At 41.3% G+C, this 12,993-nt stretch overlaps 1 protein-coding gene across 1 annotated transcript in view; it reads right to left on the bottom strand.

Moving 5' to 3' along the window:
- LOC134349056 (cytoskeleton-associated protein 2-like) overlaps positions 1–8,212 on the bottom strand; it is a 28,701-nt gene extending 20,489 nt beyond the window's left edge. The window contains exons 1-3 of the mRNA XM_063052914.1: positions 8,078–8,212; positions 7,806–7,896; positions 1,702–1,768 (exon numbers count right to left, since the gene is read on the bottom strand). Coding sequence (XP_062908984.1) covers positions 1,702–1,768; positions 7,806–7,896; positions 8,078–8,138 — 219 coding nt within the window. The 5' untranslated portion in view covers positions 8,139–8,212. The remainder of the gene's footprint in view (positions 1–1,701; positions 1,769–7,805; positions 7,897–8,077) is intronic.
- Positions 8,213–12,993: the final 4,781 nt, after the last annotated feature.

Raw genomic sequence — 12,993 nt, 5'->3', positions numbered from 1 at the left:
ATTGCTTATTTCTCCAGATTCATGTGTCAATGTAACAGTGTCTATTGTACCTGCTTGCACCTCTCAGCAGCTCTTTCCAGATACCTATCCCTGTAATACAAAGCTTTTCCGCCCTTTCACTAAAGTTACATTCAAGTGATGCTCCAGGAGGGAAAAAGAAAAATCCAAGTTTGTCCAAACTCTTACTTCTCATACCCTCTAATTCAGTCAGCATCCTGGTAAACCTCCTCTCCACACATCCAAAGCTTCCATGTCCCTCCTGGAATTGCACCTGTCACCACTTTGAATTTGTAGTTCCCATTTCTTTCACTGTGTATTGTAAATCAAAATTCTTTATAGTTTTAATGTAATGATCAGAAAGGGAGGGGGAGGTACTTGCTGGGAATGTGGTCTGGGGGCCAAAGGAGCAGTAACTGAAAAAAGTTTGGGAATCACTGCTCTAGATTATATTAGTAGCTCTCCCCAAATTCACTACCATCTGCGCATCTTTCTCTTAAGTACAGATGAAAAAAAAAATGTTCTTTTAGGACCCGGTCTATATTTTCTACTCTATGAAACACTGCTCTTTAGTCCCATTCTTTCCCATTCCATTCCTCTGAGCAGGAATTTTTCTTCCAGGAGGGAACAGTGGTCCTTGAGATCCCCTGTCCACAGCTGTCCTCTTGTTCTTGATACGTCTATGGAATACCTTGAAATTGCTGATATTTTTGCCAAGGACATCTCCAGGCTTTTTCTCTCAAGTTCTCTCCTACATCCTCTATATTCCTCCAGGAATTCACTCAATTCCAGTTGCCTCTACTTGTCATATGGTTATTTCTTCCCCCCCCCCCGATCAAAAGCTTCAATATTCTTCATCATCCAGGGTTCCTTAATCAACTTTGACCTTCATCCTTATCAGAAGGAAATAGCACTGAAGACTTAGACGACTGTTTTTCAAAATAAAACACCCATTTGTCAGACGTTATTTTACTCAAGCATCTACTCATCACCTTTATGCTATGAAAATCAGCCTCTCCCACCCCCCTCGTTTAGGACCAACTTGAAGACAAACCTTGCCTCCTTTCCCAACTATGAAACTTACATGTATGTGGTCTGTTCACAAAGTGTTGCCCCATTCGCCCAGATTCATTTCCCAAGATCAAGTTCCCCAAGATACAATTTCCTCATATGAAAGCAGCAAGGGAGAAAGAAAATAAAATCCTTACAACTTCTTCCAGTCATCTAAAATAATTTATTATATTTCCCTGTTTAAAAAAAGCTCAGACTAGTAAAGCTACCAAGTTTTATCAAAGACTTCTCTCTACAGAGATAAAATACTATATTTTGCATATAGCTGTTGATATGTTGTACTGCTAGGAAATTAACATTCTAAATACCTTACACTTGCAAAAGTAATCAATAAAGATTGAAATACAATGTTATAACATTGCTAATATTTCATTGAAGTTGACAGCAATCCATCAATAAATCCAGACTAACATTCTGAAACAATGAAGTGACAGAAGCATCTCTGATGAAATTCTATCTGATGACAGATTTTACATCACTAATAAAAATCACATGGATTCTTAAGCACTGTTCATCATGAATGGAACTCACTACTGCAAAGCTAGAGATTAACCCTTGAGTGTACAAAATATAACATGAAGCTTCTACTGATACAACAATTAACAAAGTTTTTCTTTGATTTCTGTTACCCACCGTTATTTCCTTCTGCCATTTAGCAACCCGAACTTTTTCAAAGTTTGTCTTGTCTTTCAGGCAGACCCTACAAATAAAGTGATTTGTATAATCAGAAAAGCATTTGTGACCACTGCTTGCTTCCAAAATTTCTCATGTACTTGCCATTTTAAAAACTTAGAAATTTTAATTTCCTAGTAATGACATCACAATGATGACATATCATGCACCTACATCGAATGAGGGAGAGGCTACAAAATTGCCAGACATTCATAGGTACTATTTAAAAGCCAGCTAAATTAAGTTGTGAAATTACTTAGTGGAACCAACAAATCTGCATCAAAAGATTCAGAAGCAGAAATATTAAGTTCAGACAGCACACATGAAGCTTGAATACTCTACAGTCATACAGCGCAGAAACAAGCCTGTCAGTCCTCAGAGACCATGCTAGCCATTTACACCAATCACCTTTTTTCAGATTCCGTTTCTACTTGTCTACATTCCAAGTCAATTCACGGTGGCCAATTGCCTTCCAAACTTGCTCATGTTTGAAATATTGGCAGAAACCGGAGGACACGTGGTCAGAGTGAGAACATGTAGCCTCCACATGGACAGCACTGGAGCACTGAATTCAGGCTGAAGCAGCAAAGTAGCTGTGTCACCATGCAACACCATGGCATAAAACTGCCCACAATGGGCAGAGAAGGATCAGACAGAACGAAAGAGACCAAAAGACATTAAGAAATCCAAATAGTGGCAATGCCAGCTGAGAGACCATGACAAAGGCTACAGACCACGCAACGCCAAGAGGAAATGAATGAAATCCAAAAATTAACAAACGGAGATTGAAAACATTTATAGCATTGTGAGATGAAAGATTAGATTAAAAGACCATCTATTTTTGAGATCAGAAAGCTGAAAGTATGCCAAGTCTGAAGATGAGATGGTGTTCCTCAAGGCAACATCGAGCTTGGTTGAATAGTGTTGCCAAACGAAGGGAGAGGTCAGGGTCAGAATGAAATGGGGAATTAAAATGATAGACCTTGCAGATTGAGGTGCTCAGCAGGTGATTACATTCTGTATTTAGGTTTTCCCTTCCCATTGTAAAAGACCAAATTGTACACTGTATATTCCCTGTTCACAAGAATTTATATTTTTAAAAAAATCACTGTTCTACTTGCAAAAATCATGCAGGTCTCAGCACAATAGGAAGGGAGAAAGTAAGGAGTGCATCTCCTGTAGTTGTTTTGAAGGGGAAAGGGCATTATCTCTGATTTTGAGACGAGACTAAGTAACTAAACAAGATTAGCCATATGTGCAGAAGCTTAGAAAGCCAATATGATCCCATTTGATATTTACAGAATTTTGAGAGATATTGGCAGGATAGCTACTGAGAGACAAGTTTCCTTTAGCTCAAGGATTTACACAAGAACATAAAGTAGAGCAACTTATTTGGTCCCACCAGCGTATTCCATTGTTCAACAAAACCATGGCTGCTCCAAATGGCCTCAACATTCAAAACTACTTGACACCATCCCAAGTGAAGTGTCTGTCCGTCTAGAACTGGGGATGTCGTTTCAGAAGGAGATCAGTTACTCAAGACTGAGATGAATAATTTCTTAATGCAGAGGTGGTCAAAATGTCCTTATCCAAAGGACTGTGAAAAGCGTAAATGGTCACGAGAATCAGTACATATAGGGTGGAATGCAAAAGTGGATTTGAGATACAGCCATGATCTCAATGAAGCTTCTTTCCCCACTGCCAACCGATTTCTAATTAGACATTGAACCCATGAACCTCACTACTTTATTTCTAGGTTTTTTTTGCACAACTTTTAACTCAACCATAGATGTATTGCAATTCAGTTTTAGCCCCCTTCATTTATCTATCATGCATTTCCTCGTACTGCTGTCGTAAACTAATCTTACGCCACATGCCAGTGATATTAAACCAGATTCTGATTAGTGAATGGCAGACTAGAAACAAGAATGCACTGAGCCAACTTTATTTTATGGAATATGGACACTGCAGCTAAAGCCTGCGCATGTTATCCATTCATAATCACTCTAAGGTGGAATGGCAGTTCCAAGTTACATACTAGACGCACTGGAAAATAACATCATTTCCTTCTTTGAAGAACATCAAAAACCAGGCGAGTTCCTTTTTTTTTAAAATTAAACATTGATAACCTGGCAGCTCCATCCTTATTAATTTTGAAACCAGCAATTCTAATCACATTTCTTCTACTTTTACAATTTCCTCATCCTTAAATTATCCAACGACCATGCTGGGATTTGAATTGTCTATAGATCAATGATCCAGAACCTTGAGCACTACAGTATATACTGGACTCATGCTTCTACATTTTATAATCAGTGGTTTCAGAAAAAAAGTACAAGGAAGAAAGCATGAGAAACAATTAGAGCATAGAACAAACAGTGAGGCACAAATATGTAAGAAAAATGCTCACAATAATATACAGCTAATGTACACTAAATCTTAAAATGCTCCGGTTCAATGAGACCTGACACATCCTGAACAACCAGTCATTCAAAGCCTGATTCATTAATGTTTGCTATCCTCAAGCAACTTTTCCCCTATTTCAAAGCTGTTGTAATCATCCCAGTTCTAAGGTTGCCGTCAACAGCAACCTTCTCAATACGTCATTGTTCTGAAAGGATGCAGGCTGCACAGCTTACATTCAAATATTTCCACTTCTGGAGTTCCTCTTTGGATTGTTTCAACTTGGATAGTGCTCCCCCTCTCACCTTGAGAATCCAAGTTCCACCTCATCAACAACGTGCTCACAGTCATTGTAAAATCAGTGAGAAATAAACATCACTGCATATTTTAGAGTAATTCTCAACCAACTCCAACAAATCAAGTTATTCTGCCAACATATCTTCAATAACCATTTCTTCTACTGAACTTACAGATCATTTCCAAGTGTTCTATAGAGTTCTGCTCTTGATCACATCCGATTCCTTGCCTAAATGTTCTGTTGTTTCCTATTGCAAACACGAGGAAATCTGCAGACGCTGGAACTTCAAGCAACACACATAAAAAATGCTGGTGAACACAGCAGGCCAGGCAGCATCTCTAAGAAGAGGTACAGTCGACGTTTCAGGCCGAGACCCTTCGTCAGAACTGACTGAAAGAAGGGCTAGTAAGAGATTTGAAAGCGGGGGGGGCGGGGAGATCCAAAATGATAGGAGAAGACAGGAGGGGGAGGGATGGAGCTAAGAGCTGGACAGGTGATTGGCAAAAGGGATACGAGGCTGGAGAGGGAGAGGATCATGGGACAGGAGGCTGAGGGAGAAAGAAAGGTGGGTAGGAGGAGGGGGAGCCCAGAGGATGGGCAAGGAGTTATAGTGAGAGGGACAGAGGGAGAAAAAAAAAAGAGAAAAAGGGAAAGAGAAAAAATTAATAATAAATAAGGGATGGGGTACGAAGGGGAGGTAGGGCATTAACAGAAGTTAGAGAAGTCAATGCTCATGCCATCAGGTTGGAGGCTACCCAGATGGAATACAAGGTGTTGTTCCTCCAACTTAAGTGTGGCTTCATCTTGTCAGTAGAGGATGCTGAGGGAAAGGGAAAGGGAATGGGAAAGGGAATGGGAAAGGGAATGGGAAAGGGAAAGGGAATGGGAAATCTTGCTTTCTCTGGCAGACAGAGCGTAGGTGTTCAGCAAAACGTTCTCCCAGCCTATGTCGGGTCTCGCCAATATATAGAAGACTTCAGCGAAACGGTTTTCCAGCCTGCGTCAGTCGGGAGACTGTTTCGCTGAACACCTATGCTCTGTCTGCCAGAGAAAGCAGGATCTCCCAGCGGCCACACATTTTAATTCCACGTCCCATTCCCATTCTGATACGTCTATCCACGGCCTCCTCTACTGTCAAGATGAAGCCACACTCAGGTTAGAGGAATAACACCTTATATTCCATCTGGGTAGCCTCCAACTTGATGGCATGAACATTGACTTCTCTAACTTACGTTAATGCCCCACCTCCCCTTTGTACCCCATCCCTTATTTATTATTTTTTAATTTTATTCTTTCCTTTTTTTCCCCCTCCCTCTCACTATAACTCCTTGCCATCCTCTGGACTTCTTCCCCCACCCCCCTTTCTCCCTGGCCTCCCGTTCCATAATCCTCTCCCTTCTCCAGCCTCACATCCCTTTTGCCAATCAACTTTCCAGCTCTTGGCTCTATCCCTCCCCCTCCTGTCTTCTCCTATCATTTTGGATCTCCCACTCCCCTCCCAATTTCAAATCTCTTACTAACTCTTCTTTCAGTTAGTCCTGACGAAGGGTCTCAGACTGAAACGTCGACTGTACCTCTTCCTATAGATGCTGCCTGGCCTGCTGCGTTCACCAGCATTTTTTGTGTGTTTGTTGTTTCCTACGTATGCTAACTTTCACATGCTGCAAGTGTCTTTTACTCAGGGTGCAGAGAAATATTTTGGAACTTGGCACAAGCAGAGTTGAAATCCTACTGATCTCCCCCAGCAAAAGTAACCCTCAGGAGTTAATCTCATTTCATTTTCTGGAGCCCTGTAAATCTTGAAATTTGGTAATAGGCTGGATGAAAGATGCAAATCAATCCATCACCAAGATTCTCCACTTCCAAATTTGAAATATTACTTCAATAGGTGTCAGGGCTGACAGACACCTGAAGAACAGGATCAAAGTAGCAATGTGAATATCCAAGTCAAATTTGTAACAAATGTCAGGGCCCAGATCAACAATGATAATACTTTATTCAGATTCAATGCAGCATCCTACCCAAAGAAGCTACACCCATCATTCCTACCCAATGTACTACTCTCACCTTTAAAAGATTCTGGAATGAAGTAATTTAAGTGCGGTTAATTTCGAACCTGGAGCAGGATTCTTTGAAATGTCTGCTTGTTATACTTCTACAGTTCATCTTTTGCTCCATGAAAACAAAAGATTTGTGAAAGTTTTGTTTTTAAATTAATGCTATTGTCATTGGCTGTAATATGTTGTGAAGTTCCACACACAAAGTGCTGGAGGACCCTTCAGCGGGACTAAAGAGTCTCAGCCTGAAAATGTCGACTGTTTACTCCTTTCCCGTGGATGCTGCCTGGCCTGCTGAGTTCTCCAGCATTTTGTGTGTGTTGCATTGGATTTCCAGCATCTGCAGACTTTCTCAAGTTTGTGTTGTAAAGTTCTTCTTCTTAGAACCACAAGATGAAAGCTTTACATTCTGTAGCTCCACTCCATGGACCCAGGAGGGCACAGTGCAGGTTTCCTTCATGTTCCCTTGCATCACCATTACACTATAGAAATAGTAGCTTGCCATTGCCATCACCATATTCATAAACAAAAACTGCTCAGCCAATCAGAAATCACAATGTTGTGTCACACTGCTTACATTAGTAATCAAACGCTCAATTCAACTAATCCCTGTCTACCCAGTCCTCCCATTTCCCGTACATTCATGATCACGACCCCCTGGCGTCCCACCACTAAAAAAATAACTTGCCTCCGTTATCTCATTTGAACCAGCCCATTCTCACCTTAAATATATGCCATCTGTTATTTGAGGTTTCAACACTGCTTTAAAAAAAAATGATTACTCTATGTTTCTCAATCTTATAAACCTCTATCAGATCTCCCCGCAGCCTCCGCCGCTCCCCAAAACGTAGGATTACGTCCACTATTTGAGCAGTGGAATGACTAACCCGTATCTATAATGATTTTTCAAATAGTAATTACAGAGACGGTTACCCAGTACACAATGTTTTAAAACCTACAATATTTGCAAATTACAGTAACATTTCAAACTGACAACTGTTATTCCAACGTCCAAAGTGGGGGCATTGAACTAAGATTTCGGAGTGTTTATCCGAGGCATTGACATTGAGATCACGAGTCACACAGGGCGGAGCGAGCCGGCACGCTGCATTTTGCCATTCAAAATACAGTAACTACCAGAGAAGCGTTTCTGCACCTTGATTGATAGCTTGCTAAAACTCATCATTGTAACGACGAAGGCGCTTAAAAAATCTTTGCGTGTGAAGTACTTAGGACAGATCTAAAATAGTTTAAAAATGACGCCAAAAACGTTATATACAGGTGCAAATCTTTATAATCCAAATCACCTGCTCTCCAAACGGCTCCTTGCTTGGGCTGCCACGCTGTTCGCGTACTTTTTCCTCTGAATATATTCCTCTAACTTCTGACGTCTTTGTTCTCCATGGAAAGAGAGAAAAAGAAGATTCAAGTTACGAATTTCGAAACAAGGTGTATTAACCCGCAACAACCCAAATACAGAAATTGATATTATCAGCTGATCGATGATCTTAAAAGACCAGAGAAGTTTATAACCGACACAGAGCGACCAGACACTATATGAAAACATATTGGCCACTACCTTGATAAGATATCAGCTCCCGAGGCTTTCCCAGAACATGACTACTCGTGACGGTGGCCATGTCACCGTTTTATACCGAAATGCGTCTCCGTCTCTTGTCAATCCGAACCACCGTTTGTTGCTCTCCGGGATTTGATTTTTCGCTCCCTACAGGCGATTGGTTATTCCGTTCCAGAGTGAGCTCAAACTGACCAATCAAGGATTTCGCCCTGACATGAGAATACGCAGGCGCATGGATGGCCTTGGGATATTATTTGTTATTTGAATAATGATGTAAGAGAGTTCGGAAATAGAATGTGATGTTGCGAAAAAAGGAACGATCAGCATTGGGTATTCGCCAGCTCTGCCAACCCGCTTCTTCGCAGTTTGAACGTTGAATGAAATGATTCAGGATCCTCATTGTGGTTGGAGATTTTTTGCGCGATGTTCATCACGTGATACTCAGACAACTCTTTTGAAAAGCAACAGCAGGTTTTTTTTGAAAAACTGATCAGGCAGTGACGAATGAAAGAAAGGAGAGAGAGTTCAAAAGTTGAAAATGTGGGCTGCAGATAGCGGGGATGCTGGAAATCTGAAATAAAACGAGTAATGTTGGAGGTATTTAGGGGGTCAGTCGCAGCAGTTGCTTCTGGAGCTCTCCTTGGGCTTTTAAAACAACCGACCTGACCAGAGATTGAACACATTCACTCCAGTACGTCCAAGATGTCTTTTTCATTTCACTCACTGCCCCCCCCCAACACACACACATAAAATGCAGGACAGAGCAGCCGTTTCAATTCAAATTTCCAGCATCTGCTGTTTGTTCATTTTCAAACAAGCCCAGTTGATTGGTTGCGAACAACCAGCTTAGACATTAATGTCCTCTGCATGCAGAGGCTGTGGTCTTATCATCCACAAAGTACTGCTGTTGCTAACCCCATCCAGGCTACTCCAACTTTCGCATCAAGAAGGACAAGGCAACAAGTACATGGGAACAATTTCCCTCCCAACTGGCTCACTATGTGATTTTCCTGTGATTTCAGACTCGAGGCAAATGTCAGATCATCCTTCGGGGCTGGGGGGAGTGAACCCATAAAAAGCATCTGGTGGAGATGGGGTACCTAGGTGAGTACTAAAAGCCTGGGCTGATCAACTGGCTGGAGTGTTCACTGAGATCTTTAATCTCTCACCTTGGCAGTCTGAAATACCCACCTGCTTCAGGCAGGCTACAATTATACCGGTGCCCAAGAGGAATGGGGTAACCTGCCTCAGTGACTACAATCCAGTAGCACTTGCACCCACGGTGATGAAGTGCTTTGAGAGGTTAGTGATGAAACATACCAACTCCTGCTTGAGGAGTGACTTGGATCCACTCCAATCTGCCTATTGCCACAGCAGCAGATGCCATTTCACTCATCCAGTCAGTGAAGATGCATACATCAGAATGCTCTTCATTGACTACAGCTCGGCATTCAATACTATTATCCCCTCAAAACTAATCAATAAGCTTCGAGGCCTAGGCCTCAATACCTCCTTGTGCATCTGGATCTCAATTTCCTCACTAGCAGATGCCAGTCAGTTCAGATTTGCTGCAACATCTCCTCCACAATCTCCATCACCATAAGCGCACCACAAGGCTGTGTGCTTAGACCCCTGCTCGACCAGATTATACTTATGACTGTGTGGCTAAGCACAGCCGCAATGCCATATTGAAGTTTGCTGAATGCACCACTATAATTGGTTGAATCAAAGGTGGTGATGAATCAACATATAGGAGGGAGATTGAAAATCTGGCTGAGTGGTGCCACAACAACAGCCTCTCTCTCAATGTCAGCAGGACCAAGGAGCTGATTATTGACTTCAGGAGGAGTAAACCAGACGCCCATGAGCCAGTCCTCATTGGAGGATTGGAAGTGGAGAGGGTCAGCAACTTTAAATTCCTCACTGTTCTCATTTCATTAGATCTGTCCTGTGTCATTACCTTTATGTACCCCTAGGGGTCATATTTTTTTTATGGACTATACCTTTAAAAAGAGAGAGAGTTGTTCAACATCACACACCTTGTTATTAGGAGATAGAGAGGTGAAGACTGCTTTGAGATGGTGTTATGAACCCCTAAGGTTCATATTTTCTGTCGACTGTCGCTTTAAGGCACGAGAAAGAACTGAGTCTAACTTTTGGATTTCTGCTGAGTTTGGAGAGAGAGGGCACTGAGCAGCTCGTGGGTCGCCATAGTGACCAAGGGCAGTGATATTTGATGGACAATCGATGTTATGGTTTCTCTGCAGCGTGTTTACTTTTTACAAGGACAGTTACAGACACAGAGAAACACATGCTCAGAGTCAAGATGGATTTAATCAATGAAGGACACCAGTGAGTGAGGTCCTGGTTTAAATTTTCAATAGCCCGAAAAGGGGTGAGTTGAGATCGATCCTGAGTATTGTTAAATGACTCTTACAGAGAGAGAGGGGAGGAGCTGTTTGATAGACAGCTAGTATTTGGCACAGTGAAATAAATAGAAGGTCAGATGATAAACAGACAGACACATGGTTTTGGACACTGAATGAGCTTTGTTGTGCCCACAGAAAGAGGGGTTTTTGGAGGATGGCTCTCACAGTGTGAAAAGAGCGTGACCGGTGGGGAGTTATTTGTGTGTCTAACCCTCGCCTGGGTTGATAGTTCCACCACAGAAAAACGGTCCCCTTTGTTGTGGTCATAGTCGGTGACTTCTTTCTTTTCTTTTTAAATCTTTTTATTGAGTAAGTATACAAAAAAGGTAAGCCAGACTTCTAAAGGATTTCGGAGGACAACGGGAAGATCGATGGTGTCAGCTCACCTGAAGACTCAAATCTCTCCCTCTCTCTCTCTCTCCCTCCATCACTACTCAACTCAATACCACGAACTGAACTGAACTTTACTCATCATCGTAAGACTTATCTATTTACCTCTAGACTTGAAGAAGCTTGGTTTTCCTATATTTCCACACTTACTTGCATATAATCATTGCTAACCTGTTATATTTATCTGCATTTATATTACTGTATTGCGTAGTTACTAATAAATACCATTAATTAAAGCAATACTGGACTCCAAAGTGTTTTCCATCTCTGCTGGTTCTTTAACCCATCACGGGGTACGTGACATTACAGAGAAAGCATGGCAGCGCCACTTCTTTCTCAGAAGTTTGCAAAAATTCACCATGTCATCTAAAACTTAGACAAACTTCTATAGATGTGCAGTGGAGAGTATATTGACCAAGTGCATCACAGCCTGGTATGGAAACACCAAAGCCCTTGAACAGAAAATCTGACAAAAAGTAGTGGATACAGCCCAGTCCATCACGGAAACAAAACCTCCTCACCATTGAGAATCTATGCAGAATGCTGTCACAGGAAAGCAGCATCCATCACCAAGGACTCCCACCACTAAGGCCATGCTCTCTTCTCACTGCTGCCTTCAGGAAGGAGGTTCAGGAGCCTCAGGACCCATATCACCAGGTTTGGGGACAGATATCACCACTGAGCAATCAGAAAGGATGACTTCACTCACCCCAACACTGAATTGTTCCCACGACCTATGGACATACTTTCACAGACACTTGATTTCATGTTCTCAATATTTTTTGCTTATTTATTGTTATTATCATTTTCTTTCTGTAGTTTCACAGTTTGTCGTTTTTGCATATTTGTTATTTGTCTTGTGTGCAGTTTTTCATTGATTTTATTGTGTTTCTTTTTATTTACTATGAATGCCTGCATGAAAATGAATCTCGGTGTAGTCTATGGTGACATATATGTACTTTGATAATAAATTTATTTTGAACTTGAACTTTGATCCTGTCTTGGAAATATATTGATAATACTTCATTATGATTGGGTCTAAATCCTGGAATTCCCAGTTCTCTTTACCATGTTCCTTTAGAACTTGGATCTCTTTCCTGCACTCCACTTTAAACATCAGGTCACACTATAGCATGGTTTAAAAAAAATACAAATTAAGTAGGTGTTGGAATATTATTAAAATAGTATCCAATATTCTGGAAAATCTGCCTGTCTAGTATCAAAGTCTGAGCATGAATTAACAGATTTAATCTTATGCACAGTGAATGGATTCAGATTCAGATTTATTTATCACACGTACATTGAAACATACAGTGAAATGCATCATTTATGTTCACACCCAACACAACCTAAACCTAAAACTCTGGTGGGGACAGCCCACAAATGTCGCCACTTATCTGGAGCCAACATAACATGACCAAAATGTTTGGCAGAATGGCGTATTGGAAATGGTTTATTGTGGTCAAGTGTACCAAGATACAGTGGAAAAACTTATTTTGCAAGCTATCCATCGAGATTATTTAAATACATAAATACATTGAGGTCGCACAACAGAAAAGCAGAATGTAGTACAGTATTACAGTTACAGGGAAAGTATTGGACAAGGGAGAGCCAGTGGATGTAGTGTACCTGGACTTTCAGAAAGCCTTTGATAAAGTCCCACATAGGAGATTGTGGGCAAAATTAGGGCACATGGTATTGGGGGCAGGTTACTGACATGGATTGAAAATTTGCTGGCTGACAGGAAACAGAGTAACGATTAACAGGTCCCTTTCGGAATGGCAGGTGGTGACTAGTGGGTTACCGCAGGGTTCAATGCTGGGATCGCAGCTATTTACAATATATATTAATGATTTAGATGAGGGAAGTAAAAGTAACATTAGCAAATTTGCTGATGACACAAAGCTGGGTGGCAGTGTGAAATGTGAGGAGGATGTTATGAGAATGCAGGGTGACTCAGACAGGTTGGGTGAGTGGGCAGATGCATGGCAGATGCAGTTTAATGTGGATAAATGTGAGGTTATCCACTTTAGTGGTAAGAACAGGAAGGCAGATTATTATCTAAATGGAGTCAAGTTAGGAAAAGGGGAAGTACAA

This window comes from Mobula hypostoma, chromosome 7 (assembly GCF_963921235.1).
Source record: "Mobula hypostoma chromosome 7, sMobHyp1.1, whole genome shotgun sequence".
Classification (NCBI taxonomy): Eukaryota; Metazoa; Chordata; class Chondrichthyes; order Myliobatiformes; family Myliobatidae; genus Mobula; species Mobula hypostoma.
This window is presented reverse-complemented; position numbering and strand designations above follow the sequence as displayed.